Source organism: Drosophila mojavensis, unplaced genomic scaffold, assembly GCF_018153725.1.
Source record: "Drosophila mojavensis isolate 15081-1352.22 unplaced genomic scaffold, ASM1815372v1 contig_277, whole genome shotgun sequence".
In the NCBI taxonomy this organism is placed as follows: domain Eukaryota; kingdom Metazoa; phylum Arthropoda; class Insecta; order Diptera; family Drosophilidae; genus Drosophila; species Drosophila mojavensis.
In genome coordinates, this window is record NW_025318822.1 from 2,654,572 (window position 1) to 2,673,053 (window position 18,482).

The 18,482-nt window shown below is 42.4% G+C and overlaps 5 protein-coding genes across 6 annotated transcripts; 1 reads left to right on the forward strand and 4 right to left on the reverse strand.

Annotated features, from left to right (window-relative positions):
* Positions 1-324: 324 nt before the first annotated feature.
* Positions 325-2,639, reverse strand: LOC6574175 (mitochondrial thiamine pyrophosphate carrier). The gene is made up of 4 exons (XM_015167303.3): positions 2,311-2,639; positions 1,994-2,249; positions 1,090-1,780; positions 325-1,031 (listed from the first exon to the last, which is right to left on the reverse strand). Exons 3-4 carry the CDS (start codon positions 1,632-1,634, stop codon positions 557-559), a joined length of 1,020 nt encoding a protein of 339 aa, XP_015022789.1. The 5' UTR covers positions 1,635-1,780; positions 1,994-2,249; positions 2,311-2,639; the 3' UTR covers positions 325-556.
* Positions 2,640-2,690: 51 nt separating this feature from the next.
* LOC6574176 (arrestin domain-containing protein 2) lies at positions 2,691-5,280 on the reverse strand. The gene is made up of 4 exons (XM_002000198.4): positions 4,956-5,280; positions 3,858-4,225; positions 3,257-3,797; positions 2,691-3,195 (listed from the first exon to the last, which is right to left on the reverse strand). Exons 1-4 carry the CDS (start codon positions 5,065-5,067, stop codon positions 2,822-2,824), a joined length of 1,395 nt encoding a protein of 464 aa, XP_002000234.1. The 5' UTR covers positions 5,068-5,280; the 3' UTR covers positions 2,691-2,821.
* A 293-nt stretch (positions 5,281-5,573) lies between these two features.
* Positions 5,574-17,403, forward strand: LOC6574177 (arrestin domain-containing protein 2). Its single transcript, XM_002000199.4, has 4 exons — positions 5,574-5,954; positions 14,603-15,134; positions 15,651-16,492; positions 16,554-17,403. The coding sequence occupies exons 1-4, from the start codon at positions 5,840-5,842 to the stop codon at positions 16,610-16,612; spliced, it is 1,548 nt and encodes a 515-aa protein (XP_002000235.2). The 5' UTR covers positions 5,574-5,839; the 3' UTR covers positions 16,613-17,403.
* Positions 7,117-9,236, reverse strand: LOC6574178 (GTP:AMP phosphotransferase AK3, mitochondrial). The gene is made up of 2 exons (XM_044008424.1): positions 9,017-9,236; positions 7,117-8,256 (listed from the first exon to the last, which is right to left on the reverse strand). The coding sequence occupies exon 2, from the start codon at positions 8,222-8,224 to the stop codon at positions 7,571-7,573; it is 654 nt and encodes a 217-aa protein (XP_043864359.1). The 5' UTR covers positions 8,225-8,256; positions 9,017-9,236; the 3' UTR covers positions 7,117-7,570.
* Positions 10,056-14,022, reverse strand: LOC6574179 (tetratricopeptide repeat protein 14 homolog). 2 transcript variants are annotated; one of them, XM_015167306.3, is made up of 8 exons: positions 13,921-14,022; positions 13,230-13,771; positions 12,956-13,170; positions 12,671-12,889; positions 11,946-12,475; positions 11,586-11,886; positions 11,378-11,395; positions 10,056-11,315 (listed from the first exon to the last, which is right to left on the reverse strand). In XM_015167306.3, the coding sequence occupies exons 2-8, from the start codon at positions 13,710-13,712 to the stop codon at positions 10,226-10,228; spliced, it is 2,856 nt and encodes a 951-aa protein (XP_015022792.2). In that variant the 5' UTR covers positions 13,713-13,771; positions 13,921-14,022; the 3' UTR covers positions 10,056-10,225. The 2 variants fall into 2 exon arrangements, with proteins under 2 accessions (XP_015022792.2, XP_002000237.3); XM_002000201.4 differs by lacking the exon at positions 11,378-11,395.
* Positions 17,404-18,482: the final 1,079 nt, after the last annotated feature.

Below are 18,482 nucleotides of genomic sequence, written 5' to 3' on the forward strand. Positions count from 1 at the left end.
GCTAAATACCCTATAAATTTAATATATATATATAAAAAGGTTTAGTCATTTGCCCTTATAATTTACTATATTACGTTATATATTTAGGAACAAGATTTCTTTAATATATTTATTTATTAATATGGAAAATTGTTGTTGCCAAATATATGCTCGAAATATTTAAATAATGAACAAATTTGAACCACATCTTTGTGGAATATATTATTCTGCGTGTGTTTCTAAACCAGTTTTATAAAACTTGATGAGAAATTATATTTTAATACAAATAAAATAATTTATATTTCGTGTCCATAGCTTCATTTAAATAAAAAAATTATAGCATAATTTCCATATAATTTATGCATTTGTGCATAAAGTTTATGAGTTTGCGCATAGTATTACCTTATAGATAAACCTATCAACATAAAATAAACCCGTGCTAATAACTAATTAACAGAGACACTATGCTTAATATCATTTACAGCATTATTTGTAAATAGCATATAAAAAATAGATTCTGTGCTGTGAACTTTTTCACTACTTAATTTCTATATTGAAAAAGATTGTTAATTCGCACCTACCAGAAGTGCACCTGTTTTAGCTTGTCGTAAATACTAAAGTACAATGCCGTTGTCATGCTGGATTTGAGGAGCGTGGGAGCAACGCCCTTGTAGAGACCCCGCACACCCTCCTGTCTCACCGTCAGCTGAAGACAATCCCAAACCCCATTACATTTTAGTGTTTGTCCAAAAGTCTGGCGATTTTGCTCAAATCCCTGGATTTGCAGTCGTTTTTTGACCAAGTCAAAGGGATACACAATTGTTTTCGATAGCATGCCCGAAGAAGCGCCCAGCATCAAGAGAGTCCAAGTAGGCAGCTTGGTACGATCGTCCACTTCGAAAAATTTGCACGCCGATTCGCTGAACAAACGATAGGCCATAAAGTTGGTGCCCATCAAAGGGGCGATTTGCAAGAGGGCCGAAGATAAGCCCCGATACATGCCACGGATCCCCTCCTGACGTACGATGGCAGTGACGGCCCGTGTTGCATTACTGCAATTGTTGTGAATTATTAACAAAATATATAAGATTATAAGAATATTTATGTTACCGATATCCTTTGCTAGTGTCCTGGGCGATAAGACGTGTCCGTATGACATCTAACGGTGTGGAAATGATAACTGCTGCCGCTCCAGCAGAAGCGCCGCACATGAAGTTTGAAAGATGCTGATGATCCTTAAGGTAATTGGTTTGTTTCGCCAGAAGGCTTAGCTGCTCGTAAGTCCAGAACTGGCAGATGCCATACATAATGCTTAGCACCTGGGCGGGATTGTGACCCTTCCAGAAGGCCAACAGGCCCTCCTCCCGGTAAATGGTGCGCACAGCTTGAAGGATGGATGTGTATTTGGAGGAATGCAATGGGAGGTCAGTCTTGGACGATGACTGCACCGATGGAGCAGCCGCCTTGAATGGCTCCACTTGTAGCTGAAAACGTATTTTGAGAACATCCAATGGCTGGCAGGTGGAGCGCGTAATAGCTGCTGATAAGCCACCGGCAATTATTTGCTGCAGTTGTTCACGTCCGCTGTGCTTGCGCCGCTGACTGACCGCTGGGCCTGTAGTACATGTTGTGCTGCCTGTTACCGCCGGCGTCATGTTGCTCGCTGTCGATTCAAGCTGGCTCAACTGATGCGTTGTCAATGGCTGTGCTTGTGAGTGTGTGCGATTTCTCTTTTATTGCTGCGGTTGCGGCTGCGGCTGCGACTGCGTCTTCTTCAGCGTTTGCGTCTTCAATGGCATTTCTGTAAATCATATGAACAACAACAGCGGAATTAATTTGCTGTTAAACAAACAAAATAGTTTTGGAGCTCTGCCGCTGTCGCTCCACTGAAAACAGATTCAAGGTGCGCCCCGCCCAGTGGCCCAACCAAAATGTTTGCATAGTCATCAAATGATTGCCAAATTAATGTGTGAAATAACGATGCGATGAAATTGAGATCAGAGGGTGAACTTACAAGGTGTCATGCTCGTCGAAGCACGCTTTAATCGTTTGTTTCACCCGAGGTGCCTGTTCCGATTTGTGGTTACTACAAGTTTCTCTACACTTGCGAGGGCGCCAATTTGGTTTAGGCTTCAATAAGATTTGATACACGGACTAATTCATTCATTCAGGGATGGGTAACAGATTATCGTCTTATCAGCGATTTCACTTTTCTTGTTGTTGCTGTGGAAGCCGTTGTCTTGTCTGCCTAGCAGGGCTGACGCTATTGGCTACAAAACGAAGATAAAGCCATTGCATTTAATATGCATGTCAGAAATTGGAATTGCTCACCTAACAAATATGTCGAAAATTCAGTTTAGTTAAGTTCGTCAATATATTCGACTGCTCGCTGTCAGAGTGCAGCGGTAACTGTTTAGCTGAGCGGCCGCACGACGACGCTTCTTCATTACAAACTACAAGTAACGGCCATGTTATTGCGTCAAAACTTTCTTTTGCTCAGCGCTTGGCAGTGTATGAGAAATAACTGTATGTTGAGGCCTAGCTGAGGTTGCTGCAGTTTATGTGAAAGACTTTACAAACCGGTTCCGAAACGCTTTTCGGCTAAAACTAATTTCAAATTGAAAACAAAACTTGGCCTCAAGTTACGTCAAGTGCATGCCACGAACAGCTGTTGTCGTGCGCACCAGCTGAAAAATTGAAAATGACACTGCTGGAGCTTTTTACCGATATATCGATATTTTTCGTTTATTTCGGTGCTGCCATTTGACGTATGCCCGCGAACATTTATTTAAATAACTATAAAAAGTGCTTCTAATACATAAATACACAGTTTACACAATAACTACTTCCAACCAATGTTGCCGGAAGCATCAGCCGGTGCACTGGCTGTGGGCTGATAGCCTGGTGGTATGCTAAAGCCGAGCACTTCAAAATTATTGCCAACAGCTGGCACAGCTGCAGGCGCTTGCACTGGATATGGCGGCGCCTTTTGAACTGTTGCCGACGGATTTGCTACTGGCGACACAGGATTTGGTGTGTAATTCACTGGCGGTGCAGGCAGAGTATCCACGGTTTTTGGATAAAGACTGGGCAATGGCGACCTAGCACCATTCGCATTTGCCGGCTGACCACTGAGTATATAGACGGGATAACGCGGCTTATAAGTGTTCGACTCGAAGTGTTCTGTGCATACATCCTCTTGGAAGGTAGGTGCAACTAAAGAAAAGATCATGGAATTATTTTATAAAAAAAAAGCTTATTTGTAGAGGCTGCCTACCCATCGCTTGATAGCTGCCGTTCGTGTTCGGCTGTGCCTCTGCCTTCTGTCCCGGCCCTTTGTCGTCGGCACTGCCATGCAATGGCACAGTTCCAATGACCAGTGGAAAGTCTACTACCAGATCCCCGCCGCCATGCAAGCGGAATGTTTTGGCAATGAAACGAAGGGTGTAACTAACCCGAATCGGTCCTCGTTCGTTCATTGTTGTCGGCGTTGTGGGTGGCACCATTAGAAACTCATCGAATTTCGCCTTATTGTTCTTATCCACCTCGCCACAGTGCTTATCGGCTATACGCACCTCGGTGGTTTTCAATTGCTCCTTATCGCCCGCTTTGCCGCGATAGGTCACGTTCTTGAAGAGACGCACCTTCACATCCTGGCACTGAACATCCGCTTGGTTGTCCAGCACGATGTGAAAGTTGATCTTCTGGCCAGGAACATAGGCGCTGTACGAAGTGCTCACGTCCATAACCATGGGCTTGTTACCGCCAAATATGGAGCCCCACCAAAAGGTTTTCTCCTCGATGCGCTTCAAGGGTTGCTGAAAGGTCAAGGACAAGGATTATACCATCTATAATATTCCCTTTCATGTCAAACCTACCAAATGCTCGGGCTTCGCGTTCAAATCGTTTGGCAGTATGACCGTAAAACACTGCTTGAATATATTATTATATCGCACCGCGCGATCTATGGTCAAGGTCACCTCATGTTTCACCTGCCCGTGGGTGCCATTGAAGGAGGTCGGCGCTTGGGGCGGTATAGTGGCCTGAAAGGGAAAGACATACTTGCCCTGGGGCAGCTCCAGTTGTGATCCTCCGCTCTGGCCGTACACATATTTATCGCTGCTGTAGTAGATCTCCGTGGTGGTATACGTCTCCAGTGCCTTGACCAGTTTGCCATCAGCACCAGGCTTTTCGACACTCTCCTGCCAACGCGTCTCCACGAAACCGTTCACGGTTATATAGATGGCTGAAAGAGAGCCACAGAAGAGAGCGAATCGCGTAATTGGATTTAATTTCTTTGTAATACTATTAAGCTGCACGTCATGTGGGCGGCGCACAGATCAAGCTGCGTTTCCATCGGGTTCAATTGCGTTTAATTCGCAGTTATCTGAACTGACCCTGACTTTTTAGAGAATCAAATTCTATTCGAAAACCAGTCTCGAGCATAATTTTGCCATCATTTATTTCAGGTTCATGCGGAAATACTAAAACTTACCATTCCTTTGACTACTCAAGTTCTTAGCTCTGTTTATTTTTAATTTTTTTTTATTTTATGAGGCCTAAGCGAATTGTTCATTTTCAAATCAAAGTAAAGCAGCAGTCGAGCCGACTCATTTGCCCAACGGCACGCACACTTTTCGAAGAAAAACTAGTTTTTTCTTCACTCTCGCTACAATATTAAATAGCCGACACAGAAACATATATACGTATTTAGATATGTATATCTACGTATATACATATATGAAGATTAGCTACCGGCACAATACAAAAGATATACACACATAACAAAGCCAGCAGAAACAACAATAACAAATAACAAAAAAACAATGACGGCTCGAATACTAATGTAGTGTCTGGCCCCATGCCCCCTTCCAGACACCAACACAGAGCATTTTTGTATGCGGAGTAGGGGGCAACATGACGTCATGCTAGCCACAATCAAATATTATATGCGTATTTCGGTATATAGAACTTACAGCGTATGGTTTTGGGGCGCTCTGTGATAAGTTCGGCTGTGCCGGATACGATCTGGCCAGCATAGTAAACGCCCAAGACGCTATCGAAGCTAAAATTCACTTTGCTGCTCATCCTGTCGTGACCTTGGTAACAACAGGCGCTGGCTTTTCTGTTGGAATGTTTATTCTTTTATTGACTGTGGCAAGCGACGCGGAACACAATCGAGTAGGAGAGGGCACAACCACCAACTGATGAGTTGCGTCCACGACCACGACCACGACCACCGAGCGGGAGCAATTTCAAATTAATACTGAAGCTGAATCCGATTAATAAATTCACATATGCTGCAAATGCTGTGAGCGCTAACTGTGTGCGTGTGCCACTCTGTGTATAAGCGGGGAATAACCTTAGCAGACTGCATCCCTGCAATTGAGTACTAATTGGCTGTGTCCAAAATACAGTAATGAATTGTTTGCTTGGCAAAATTTGTTGCTTATCTAATTTTTAAATATATATACTTTTTGCGCTTAACCTGCTCACCTGGTGGCAACGCTATGACAGTTTAAAGCCAGCTGATTTAATGTTAATGTTATCGTTAATCGTTATCGTGTGGCAAGCTAAAACAAAAGCAACAACGTTTTTAGTTGCTTTTCTTAAATAATTAAAGATGTTTGATTTGATTAATTTAATTTGAACGGAGTGCAGTGCGCGTAAATGAATTTATTATTCGTATGTATATTGTCAGCTGAAGTGTTGTGCTCAACTCATCACATTGAATAAGAAGAATATAGTGTTGTAGTTGTAGTTCTGCACTGTGATACCAAGGAGGCCGCTCAAATGTGGCCTTTTCTATGTTATTTTTGGATGAGTATTTAATGAGAGAAGTAGTAGTAGCAGCAGCATCATGGAAAGTGAGCGACTATGCATTCGACTGGACAATCCAGAACGCATTTTTTATGCCGGCCAGGTCATTCGTGGAGAGATTTGGATGAATCTCAACAAGCGTACCAAAATACGAGGTAAATTTGAATCGCTATTACTCTTATTGTTAAATATTTCACAAGCGGAGCTTGCATCATATGTGAGTCAGTGCTTGTCAGTCTACAATTTGCGGTCAGTAGTGAAGTTTTCTGATTTTGCTCTGTCCATTGTCATCATGCTTTCGTTATGGCCGCATTGGCATAAACAAAGAAGATGGTTAACAGCAGCACAAACGAAACTCAGCACTCAGCATTTTTATTTATTTGTGCGTTTTGTTGCTCTTGGTTTTGGGATTGTAAATTCCTTCAATTCGGCATTATTCATCGATAGGGGCCAATTGCTTGCATTCGGTAATTGCTCTTTTTGTTTGTGGGGTCATTTGTTTCAGGAAATGTTACGCGCGGGTTCACTTAGAGAGCGGCGTGCAGGGTGCAAGTGTAGTGTAAGCGAGTAAACGTTCTCACTGAATGTGTGCGTGCGGGTATGTTTGTGTGTGCTGACTAAAAATGCCGTAATAATGGTCTATCAGATGAAGAGAGCTTTTGCTCTCAATACAGTGCTGGCTAGAAAAATGTCCCTACCTACCTTACTGCAGCATTGTTTGCAAACTTTGAGTGCATTAAACAAGTGCATGAAATTGGATCAATTCGTATCAATACTCTTTTGCGATAATGCTGCATTACTTACTGCAGCTAGGCAGCTGCTTTTATCAAAGCTGTGAATAAAAACAGCAGCCTGTTAGTAACTGAATATATCGTCATCAGCTGCATCAGCATTCTTTTGTTTACACCTAACATGCTGTTTTACAGAAATCGTAGTTAATGCTAGAGAAGAGAGATATAAGAGAAACGAAAGAAAGGGAGAGAGAGAGAGAGAGAGATAGAGAGAGAGAGCGAGAGAGTGTGTGACAGATTGAGAGCAGTATGGCTTCCGTCTGCTTGGTTAGCTTCATTATTATGTACTTCATCTATGTTGCGCGTGTTGTGTGAGAGAGAATTCGAGAGCGCCACACTTGACAGCTGTTGTGCCCTACACGCCAACAAGCAAGGCGTTCGAGTGATGCGCATAAATGAAGCCATAGATCGTAAATTTCGCTATTATAAAATAAGTGTTCTGTGTTACGTGGGCCAAAAATAGTATTTTGCCATATCTATTATGGCACCATGTGAAAATCAGCAACTACGTTATCAATGAGCAATATTACAAAACAAGAAAAGGAAATGATTTATTATCAGAGCACCTACTTAGAAGCGTTTATACACGTATGTACATACATATAACTATATATATATAATATTCATATCAAAACAAAACATTTTTCTTTTTATTAGGGGAATGTTTTGGATGGGTTATATAGCTCATAATCAGTGTATACACATGTATATGGCAAGGAAAATATACATTTGGACACATTTCATTATTTTGATTCGTTTTTACTTTGTAAGGCTTCGCAATTACATTTGATTAGTTTCAATGAACCGTAAACCCCCTTCTATTAGCCCTACTCTATCACGCACAACATATATATAAATCTAATATATATGTTAGACCTTAATTGAACACATCTTAGCAACAGCTGCCTATCAATATTGAATAAAATTTGTGCACTTAATTGAAGTGTTTGTTTCGTTGTTGCCATAATACCCTACTCCTCTTAACCCATGTTGACTTTGTCCTTAAGAAAACGTTCGACGCGTGGCCAAATCTCCTTAGTTTCGCGACCCTTGAAACTGGTTACCAGACCACGTTCAGCATACCAGGCCAGCACGGGACCCATTAGTTCATCGTAGAGTTGCAAACGCTTGGACACCACCTCCGGTTTGTCGTCCTCGCGTTGGGTCAGTGGCTCGCCAGTTATATCATCCTTGCCCGCCACCTTCGGATCGTTGAAGCCTATATTGTAGACACGTCCAGATGGGGCGTGTATCCAACGATGCTTGACACGCTCAATGATCACATCATGTGGAATGTCCAAGTTGATAACGGCATCAATTTGTTCACGTGCCGCCAAAATATCGGCTTGGGCACTATTACGGGGAAAGCCATCCAAAATGTAGGATTTGTTGCCCACCTCGGTGATGCGGGCGATCATTGTCTTGGTCATAATATCATCTGGTACCAGCTGGCCGGAGGCAATGTACTGTTGAGCCTTCTTGCCCAGGTCGGTATTTTTGATGATATTCTGGCGCAGAATGTCCCCCGAGGAAATGTGGAGAAACCCGAACGTCTTCACAATACGATCCGAGATGGTGCCTTTTCCCGATCCGGGAGCGCCGATTATCACAGCACGAAATATTTTCGTATACATAATGAATAAATGATATTTTTATTGAATTTACGCTGAAAGACATATAAATAGAAATATTAGTTCATTTGCATGATTATTTGTCTATTTTGATAACGAGCTGAGAGCTTTGAAATATTCTGTTTTCTTATTATTTCTATAGATCATATTAATAGGAAAAATCAATAAAAAGTTTTACAAAGCTTGAAATTGTTAATTATTTGTTTATCAAGCGAGGTGCTAAAGAAATATTTTCTGTTCACTCCTTACGAAAATAATATTTTAGTACATTAGCTGGCTTTCAGTATTAAATATAAATATAAGTTGGGACATTTGATAAGCCCTAACAATAATAACAAAAATAACAAATCATAAATGTGCTAATCTTTATTTTTTGTCTCTCGTACCTATGGCCTTTTCGTGCCCATAAGCCTTCACATGACAACCATAGTGTAGCGCATTCACAACAACAACTACAAGCGTGGCTTTTTCAAGTTCTTTGTCTTCTCGTAGTTGTTGTTTTTATTGTGTCTCGCTATTCTTGTTGTTGTGGTGGGTGCGCTCTTATCGTTCAAAGTCCAAACAAAAGCCCCGCGTGTTGTTTTGCTCGGCATCTTAATTCTGTTTTCGCAATTTTCTTGCATTTCATAGTTTTGCTTTTCACATTCATTCGCATTTCGAATTGGACGCAAATTAAGCACTTATGTAAATAAGCAATGACAATTTTTTATTGCTTCCTTATTTTACTTACCCAAAATTCGTTTATAATTATATATATATGTATATTTTTAATAACCGGTAAATGTAGATCACTACCTGTTACGGTTGATTATTTGTATTCAATTTTAGCTCGCGTACTAATTATAATAATTATTAGAATTTGTTGCGTATTATTCTAAATCAAAATCTTGTGCGCTAACAAATATACACACACAAACATAGGCACACAATCAGACACACACATTCCCCCACTGATGTGGGTATCAAAATCTGCTTCTGCTGTTGCCGGCAGGCAAATATCAACTGAATTCAAACGGGGGCATACGCTTTATCTCGGGTTCGGTTTGAACTTCGTTTTGTGTCCCGAATTTTCATGCGCGTTGCTCGTCCAATTTTCTGTTAGGCGACTGCAGTAACTGTGGTGCACTAACACATCGAAAGCTACGACCCTCTCTCGCTCTCTGCTAGTTTTGGGCTCCAAATGTATTGGTGCATAAGAGAGCGCCAACAAATGTGAATAGCCGGTTTGAGCAATCACAGTTTGTTTGCTGTGGTTGTAAGAGAGCTCGGAGAGGAGCGCACCACGCGTTGTTATTAATAGAAATTTAATTGCACATGTGTCAGTGTGTGAGCAGTAAGCTAAGAACACAATGAAATGTATCAACTGTTGATATCGGTAACAATTCGCAGATATACCCTGTAAACAAATACCGTAAAGCATATACATATGTGTGTATGTGGATTGATAATGTTCTAGGTAAACATTGCTTTCGCATGTGAGGAAATGTCACTTTAATTATAAACAAAAGTGTTTTATTTTTTGTTTTTATAAAAAAATCTAAAAATAAAACAAATTGTGGTCGGTAGTTACCGACTATGAAGGACGGATAGCAAGACGGACAAAACCCAATATACATATATATACTTATAAAATTAAAATATTACAAAAAAAAATATATATATTTTTTATTATTATTAGTTGCTTAGACAATTTGAATGTTCTTTTTATTTTTTTTAATATTCAAATAACAGGTATATTAAAAAATAGTTTTGCTTACCCTTGCGGAATATCTATACAGGACATTATAAGAAGCATAACATATATTTAAAAAAGTTATGAAAAGTAGAATTTCGATTGTATTTGTAACGCATGCATACCATGCAACAAATTTGCTTTGCAAGCATCTTTATTTTGGTGTCCATGGTATTATTTTAGTTGATTTAACGGATATCAATTACATTTGGAGTGACTATTGAGCATACATAATAGAACTTAACACTGGATGTGCGACTGTAGTTGAATATTTAGGCCTTGTCACTGCCTGTGTTTGTGGCCTTCTTTTTTAGTATATCCTTGTCGCTCTCAATAATGCCTTGTTTGCGCTCCTTTTGTGCTTCCTTGATCATTTCGTCCACCTCCTCGATGGTGGGCCCGTCTCCGGGTGGACTTACGCTCCGTGAAGGACTAAACCGCCGACCATTGTTCCGCTTGTCGAAGTGCCAGCGATTCTGAAAGCGTCCACGGCCACGCCCCCGACCGCGCGGTGTATAACGCATGGGCCCATGATGGCGTCGTGGACTGTAGCTGCGTGATCGAGAGCGAGTGCGTCGGTAGCGTGAGGTTGGCGATGGTGTGCGGCGTGGCACAAAGGGCGAAGGCGTTCGACGCTGCACAAACGGCGACGGTGTACGACGCGGCACGAACGGAGATGGCGTGCGTCGTGCACGACCATAGGAACGTGAGCGAGAGCGACGATTTCCAAAGCGTTGCTTGAATCCACGTCCTCTGTAGCGCTGTCCTCCGCCGCCATAACGAACGGGCGAATAGCTGCGACTCCGACTGCGACTACGGCTACGAGTGCGTCGTCTTCTCGATCTCGAGTAGCGCGAGCGGCTTCGAGTGTTGCGGCTCCTGCTACGACTGCGAGAACGAGAGCTGCCGCCGCGCCGACGCGATGAGCGTCGGTCACGAGAGCGGCTTCTTGTGCGTCGTCTGGGAGAACGACTACGACTACGACTGCGACTCTGTGAGTGCGAGCTCAGCGGCGTGGCCAGACGCAGCAAGCCGAATTTGTCCATCTGCAGCGGACGCTTCTTAATTTGAAAAGAGAGCTTTTGCTGTTGTTGTTGTTGCTGTTGCTGCATATGGTATTTGGGCGCTGGCGGCGGGTGATCATCGTCCAAGTTGGCAGCTGCAGTGGCCGCATATTTAGAAGTGCTTGGTCCCATCATCAGGCTATATCCTCCTCCTCCCGCTGATGACGATGGTTGGTTACGCAATGTGGTTGGTGTAGCCGTAGGCGGAGGTGGGGGCGTTTCTGGGCGTTGCATTTGCTTGAAATACATTTGCAACTGTGCCTTCCGCTGGGCTTCGCTGCTGCTGGTGCTCATGATCCTGCAAAGGTTGTTGGTAAAAAGGAAACAGATAAAATGTGACAGCTACAAGAGGCGACTCACTTAGCATACTTATTCCGGCTAATTCGTCATGCATGGGAGAGCGCAATTATTAAATCAACTTTATTTGCGGGCAGTCAAAGCGGGTCAAAGATCAGATCATGAATGGGGCTTATAACAGCAATCAATATGTTAGATGAACACTTTGTCAATCCATAGACCCTTCACAATCTGTTCTTTGATCTGCTTATGAAGTCATACACGCAATTACCTGAACGCCGCCGCATGATCAATTTTCTTGAGCATTTCGAGTGCGGCCTCTGTGCTTGTGAGTGGCTCAACTTCATCCGCTGACTTTGACTTAGATTTCTTGTTCTCCTTGCGTTCCTTGTCTTTGTCCTTCTTCTTTTTGCCCTTCTTTTTGGATTTCTTGTGCTTGCTGGCCTCGCGCAACAGCCGACGCACACTGGTCACAGTGTCGTCGTCGTCCAGCTTGAATTCGTTGGCCGACAGAGAATCGGTAATGGCATTCTTGTCCTGCTCTACAGGCAGATGGGAACGCGATTTGACAGCTAAAATATAAAATAGGTTGGTTGAAGTGAATTCTGGTAGCCAAATAGCTGACACTTACGCTGCTCTTCACTGTCGTTGTCGTTGTCACTGGCACTAGAGGAACTGGACTCGTCCGAGGAGGCAAGGTTCACAGTTCCGCCCGCTGCGTTGGGCAAATTGAGCAATTCGGTGCTGCGTTGCACGGCCAGGGGATTAGAGCTGGCGCTGGTGCCGCCAATTGCAGAGGCTCGGTGCTGCTGCAGTGCATCAAGGGATATGCGCGCCTGCTCATGTTGGGGCAATAGATTCAGACAATCGCTGTAAGCCTTGATGGCATCCGGTATGCGGTTCTCCTCCTCATAGCTGCGTCCGAGTGCCACCAGGGTTTCGCCCATATATTTACGCGCATTCACATGGTACTTATTCAAAATTAGCGCCTTTTCAAAGTCTTTCAGACCCTTCAAGAAGCTGCCACGATTCGCGTACAATGCACCGCGCGCCACTAAGCCTTCGACATTACGCGGATCAATGTTCAGGGCCTTGTTGAGGCACTGAAAGGCCTCGACTTGTTGGCCGTTCTTAAAGTGCTCAATGCCATCAGCCACGGAGCTGATATTATATTGTGCGAGTTTTTCAGTGTGTGGGTTTGATAGTGTGTGTGTGTGTGTTTGCAATGAATATACGGACATAATTATATATACATTTGCTAATGCATATCTTAGCTACTAAAGGTCTGCCAATTCAGGGCTGGTCAGCTACATAATATCAGCGACCAGCCGTGAGTTAGGTTTCTTCAACACTTACCGGAATGCCCATTGGGAAGCCTGCTTTTGCCGCAGTTCCGGCGCATAATCCGACTCGGGAAAGCCATGCTTAATGTGGCTCATTAACGTAAGATTCTCATTGGGCTGCAGTCCATTCAATTGGAAGAGCACATCACAGTTGGGATTCTCAAATTCCAGCGCTGCATTCAACTGATCTTCGTAGTGCGGTGCACTGCCTGGCTCCAGATTACGTATTTGACTAAGCACAAATCATGAAACGTTAAATGAGTGGAAATGGTAAATGCTATTGGCCAGGTTCACACACCGATAGTATTTGGGCAAATCTGTCAGATCACATAGGCCCAGCTTGAGATCAGATGACGTCTTATTGTAGACGCCCAGCATGCCTAGAGTCAAGCGTTCCACGTCCGCCGACACGCTGCAAACTTCGCAGCGTAGGAAATCGTTGATAGAAAATGGTTGTGGATTCCCCTGTTTGTCCAGTGGCAAAGGACCCCAATGGTCTTGCATGATGATCGCCTAAAATAAAATTGTTATTTAAATGATATCCGAACAGTAACTGCTCATTGCTTGCGCACCTTGATGGGTATATCAGCTAGGTAGAAGTGCATTGGCTCTGCTGTGCACAACGGTTTGACTATAATTCGATTCGTGTTCGGTACAACCTTTTGAACCGAAGCAAACACAATGTCTCCCTGTTTCAGGGCACTCATCCGATACGCCCATGCCTTTCGCTTGTCCTTTGGGTTCAAATAGAACTCGATCGGGGGCTGTGGGGCATAGCAGTTGCTCATTTGAGCTAACCACGAGTCCTCCATTACATTGCCTACCAGCTGCCGGTCATACAGATCCGCTGCCTTTCTTGCCAAAAACTGATGGATTTTCAAACGTTTGGCCCGCTCCTGAAATGTGAAATACTTCTGTCGTTCCTGGTAAATGCTGTAGTTGGGCTGCGTAAGATTTAGCCGGCGTAGATCCTCGACGCCGCGCTCATCGTCCCAGATCTTCTGTAATGGCTGGCCATGGTAGCTCAGTGCACGAGATATATAGTTGGCATTCATATTGTTAACCGGCAGTATTCAGTTACAGTCCATTACAATTTTCACTATGTGCAAATGTCCTGAACGCAAACGAAAAAAATTGTTGAAAACACGCATGATAAATTTGATTGCTGGGTAAATGCGTTTGTCAGTGCTGCTGCACAATGAATTCATATATTTATAGCTGCAGAAGTTAATTTGTGAGTTTGCTATTATTATAGTTACTTGCCTGTTTTAGCCTCAGACAATTAAGTTAAATGGCTTGATATATGTTTTACAATGCCCGATGAAAAATCGTGTTTTTTGTTCACTAACTACGTGGCAACTCTGGCAGTTCTTTTTTAAAAGACTTCAATAAAACTATCGATATGCATTAGTGTTGCCACGTTTAAAAATAATCTTGTTTATTTAAAATTTAAAAAACTGCTTAAGCACATAATTGGATTCTATTTAAAAATTATTAAGTACCAATTTAAAATTATAATTTTATTAAATTCATTTATTAACGTTTTGGGGTCAATCACAAACAGTAAACAAATGTGGAATTTGTATTTTTAGCCAAGGCGCGAACCAACAGTATTACTAAATAGATGGCATCATCGTCAGCTGTTGAGCTCAATTTTTGAAAAGAATATACATATGAAATACAAATATGTGTAAAAACTCATATTTGATATAGTAAATTGATGTTTGCCTCGGAATTCAATAAAATTATTATAAAGACTTCATTTAAAGAATAAGTGCAAAGCTTAAATGGGTTTTAGCTGTAAACTTAATTCGCTAGCCAAGAAACAAACCAATAAATATAACAGTAACGCTGTGCGTTGCCTAGTTGTTGAAAATTGCGACAGATGTCGCTATTGCGTGTTTTAATTTATCGTTACTAATAAAATACGTTTGTCTTTTCACAGCTATTAAAATCCAGGTGACTGGCAAAGGCAAATGCAAATGGATGGAAATCTTGCGCAAAAACTCCAACAACAACGAATACACGCGCAGCCTCTTCTACACCAGCAAAGAGATCTACGAGCATAGCGAAACGCCTCTGCCCGAATTCGAACCTCGCGGGCTCGAACTGTCTCCTGGCGAGCACACTTTTAGCTTTAATGTAGCGCTGGGTCGTGAGTTGCCCTCGAGCTTCCGCGGTAGCCATGGCAGCATCAAGTACAAGATGCGTGTCCTCATTCAAAGACCCTGGACTTTTGATGAACGGCACACTATACCGTTTACGGTTGTGAAGAATATGCCTTTGCCATCGACATATCGCAATAATCCCACTCCGCTGGAGAAGCAAATCACCAAGACAATTAGCCTATTTGGCACTCGGCCCATTACCATGCTGGCCCTGCTGCCCGAGGACTTTGCCGTACGCGGCGAACCATTGAGAATCTGCGTAACCGTCATGAACAACAGCACGACGAATGTGGAGAAGCTGCGCTTCAAGTAAGTCAGGGTTAAAGTGCTTGTCAAAATCTAACCTGATTTTTAAATGTGTTGTCACTGTGGAGATTCAACTTAAACTTAACTTTGAAGCTTGAATCTGTTGAATATTTGAACAGGTATAAGAGCAGCAAACAGGGTTGGGCGACTAGGAAATACTCTCTAACTAGCAATCTTATTTTTCATCTATTTATCTGAAATACTACTTAATCAAATTAAATTGACCGACTAGAGGATATCCCCTACCAAGAAGATTATTTGTATTTAAATCACCTGAGAGACTTCCGACTGCTGCCATAGCTGTACAAATATAGAGACACGTAATACATATACACGGGAAAAACCAATCTCTCTCCCAGAGAGGCATCTTGAAAGAGCAAGCTCCCGGTGTGTGGGCTGTTTTTCCTTTTACGTACCTACTCTCACAGTCAGCACGTTGTACACATACTATAAATATATATACATATTTGATACATGTTTTGATATGCTAATAGAATTGTACAAATTGCCTTTCGTTAGCATACTGCAGTACGTCACTTACTACAGTCATGTGCCGTTGCGTGTGCAAAAGGTCGAGTGCATTGCGATCGCCAGCAAGGAGACGGGTGCGGTGAGCAAGAAGAGCGAACGGAGCTTTGCCCACGAGCTGCTGATGCCGGACACGGCGCAGCCAACAGATGAGCAGTTCAGCGGCGTCATAACCATATCCTACGAGCTGCGCGTTGAGGCTGTCCTGCGTGGGTTCTTTAAGAATTTGGTGCTCAACTTGCCGTTCAAGGTCTACTCGCAGGATGTTTCCGCCAGGCTGGGCTCGGTGCGTCCGTCGCTGCCGCCACGTCCTGACAATGGTCCTCCGGGGATTGATGAGGTTGCGGCTGTGGCGGCCGCTCCTGCGCCTGGTAATCCCATCGATCCAGCTGTTCCTGCATCTGTGTATCCAACACTAGATTCTTCCATTGGCTCGCCATCGCATTCGTCGGTGTATAGCGAGTGCAGTTCCTTGAACTCCACCGCCTCGGACTCCACGCTGAGTCCGGCCGTTGGTGGCGTGGAGCTGTCCTACACATCCGGCTCGCAATCGTCGCAGTTTGGCAGCCCCTCGGCCCGGGCCAGCCTGCGCAGCAGCTCCAATGTGCCCTACATGCCTTATGCTTCCAGCCCGCTGATGGTGCAATCGTATCCACCGCCGCATCTGCCCCCGTACCCGTTGCCCGAGTCGCCGCAGTATACGCTGCTTGCCTTGACGCCTCCGCCAGCGCAGCCTCCAGCTGGAGCCAGTGGCTATAGCCAACTGCCGTCCACGTCGGCAGCATCTGGTTCATATATGCAGTCCCGCCACCAAGCCGGCGCGCACGCATTGCGTAAGACTTACGATGAGATTACATTGGGATTAGATTGCTTTAATTCTCCAATCAATTGCAGCTCCCTCCTACGACGAGCTCTTTGGCAGCGCCAACGCTCCGCCGGAATCGCCGAAGTAAACTGACGAATCGCCCCCACATACATATAAAGTTCATGCCGCCCAGTTATATCTAAGCTTTGCCTCGAATCGCATCAGGATTACTTTAGAGTGCTTGCCACCACATATGCCTACGTAACCATTTTCTGGAGTTGTGAAATGTAACGTATCTCGAATCATCAGCAAGCGCACAATTGCCATCAACACAACTGTTCACACAAACTATTTACAATACGCATCATTGTAAAGCACTGATTGAATATGAAATTCATACTTATTTACATACATATACATACATGTATATATGTATTATGTATACATAATTTCAATATTTAACTTATGATTAAGTTGTACGTAAGATATTCAAATGTAATATTTCAGAAATCGATCAGCAATTACTTTGCCTTCGCGTAGTCGCGTCGACTCCTTTAAAGTAACGCCAATTTTGTGTTCGCACCTTTGTATAAGGCGTAACAGTTTTTCATGACCTACCGAATAGTTAGCTTATTGGCTTGAAATCATATTCGAAATATTTCAACAAATTATTAGTCGTAACGCAGTGTATTCGAATATTGAATATTAGTTAAACGAATTTTACACTGAATTTTACATCGTTAACTTAAGGTACGTCTCAAGCATCATCAAGTATTTTATTTATTTTTCTTATTTTTATATTTTCATGTTTAATCTAATGCACAAACTCAGTTTTGTTCAATCGATTTATGCTTTATTTTTATGACAGCCAACTGTTTTCAGGAAGACGAAACATTTTCATTTCACTTTTAGCTAGGCCGAAACATCAAATATTTTATTTATTTTTTATATGTCATGTACATACTCCAAAGAACAAATTTCAATTGTGTTGAAACAATTTATTATTTAGCGGCATATTACTTTTGTTTTTAAGTCCCGTATTCACTTATCGATATTCACATTGGCAACAATCTTTTTTATTGTTCTTATTTATTTTCTGCGCCACATTTACATTTGATTCGTTTACAAAGTGAGCTTTCAAGTACATCGATAATATATCGATGAATTCGATTAAAATATATATCGAAAAGTGCATCCATTGTCTCATGTAAAGCAAATAATTTTAGTCATAAGCTGCACAAAGGAGAGCCTAACATAATTTATTTCATTAAGGTGCTTTACATTATTATTCAGCGAATATTTTTGGAACATTTTTATTGCTGTTTTTTGTATACATATATATATACATATACTTGATTTATAATCATAAACAAATCAATAAAATGTTATTCATGAAACACAAATATAATATAAATGTTCTCATTTATGAAGTTTTTCATATGGAATTTAATAGAGCTCTATCTAGATTATATACTTTTACTTGAATTTAATTGAATTCATTATTTATATATTTTAGAGATTATTACTATTTTAATGAATTTCCTTGGTAGGAATAAAAAACTGAATTGTTTTGGTTCCAACTTAACGCAGGACAAGTCAAGTTGTGCCAAATGTTGCCACGTGCTAGGCTGGCCACCCACATAAGGAGCTACCTGTAGTACGAACTACACCTGTGTACGTGTTAAACTATAATTTCAAGTGCTAGACGGGGCGAAGTGCGTTACGCCCCCTCTCGCTGCGTCGCTTCGTCTCCATCAGATCCCTCCAACGATGTGTAGGATAAACGTGTACGGCTTTTCCAACAAGCAACGGAAGTGTTAAGTCAGTTGTAATTGTTTTCCCACTTTTTGTTGCGAGTCAAACAACAAGGACGACGACAATTTAGTTTCTCCCCAGCTGCTGCTGCTGCTGTTGCTGTTGCTGCTGTTACTGTTGCTGGTGTACCTGCTGCTTTTTGCGTAGCCAGAGTAACCATAAATTATATTTCTTATAGGGTATGTGTATGCATTAGAGTCGCA

Bases quoted from the DNA above. Each gene is read 5' to 3' on its own strand.
- LOC6574179 (XM_015167306.3), bottom strand. From the start codon at position 13,712: ATGAATGCCAACTATATATCTCGTGCACTGAGCTACCATGGCCAGCCA. The intron at 13,171-13,229 runs GTGCGCAAGCAA...ATTTTATTTTAG, and splicing joins TAGCTGATATACCCATCAAG to GCGATCATCATGCAAGACCA. The intron at 12,476-12,670 runs GTAAGTGTTGAA...ATATAATATCAG, and splicing joins GCTTCCCAATGGGCATTCCG to CTCCGTGGCTGATGGCATTG.
- LOC6574175 (XM_015167303.3), bottom strand. From the start codon at position 1,634: ATGACGCCGGCGGTAACAGGCAGCACAACATGTACTACAGGCCCAGCG. The intron at 1,032-1,089 runs GTAACATAAATA...CAACAATTGCAG, and splicing joins GACACTAGCAAAGGATATCG to TAATGCAACACGGGCCGTCA.
- LOC6574177 (XM_002000199.4), top strand. From the start codon at position 5,840: ATGGAAAGTGAGCGACTATGCATTCGACTGGACAATCCAGAACGCATT. The intron at 15,135-15,650 runs GTAAGTCAGGGT...GCCTTTCGTTAG, and splicing joins GTGGAGAAGCTGCGCTTCAA to CATACTGCAGTACGTCACTT. The intron at 16,493-16,553 runs GTAAGACTTACG...AATCAATTGCAG, and splicing joins AGCCGGCGCGCACGCATTGC to CTCCCTCCTACGACGAGCTC.
- LOC6574176 (XM_002000198.4), bottom strand. From the start codon at position 5,067: ATGAGCAGCAAAGTGAATTTTAGCTTCGATAGCGTCTTGGGCGTTTAC. The intron at 3,798-3,857 runs GTAGGTTTGACA...TTGACCTTTCAG, and splicing joins ACGCGAAGCCCGAGCATTTG to CAACCCTTGAAGCGCATCGA. The intron at 3,196-3,256 runs GTAGGCAGCCTC...TCTTTTCTTTAG, and splicing joins CGGCAGCTATCAAGCGATGG to TTGCACCTACCTTCCAAGAG.
- LOC6574178 (XM_044008424.1), bottom strand. From the start codon at position 8,224: ATGTATACGAAAATATTTCGTGCTGTGATAATCGGCGCTCCCGGATCG.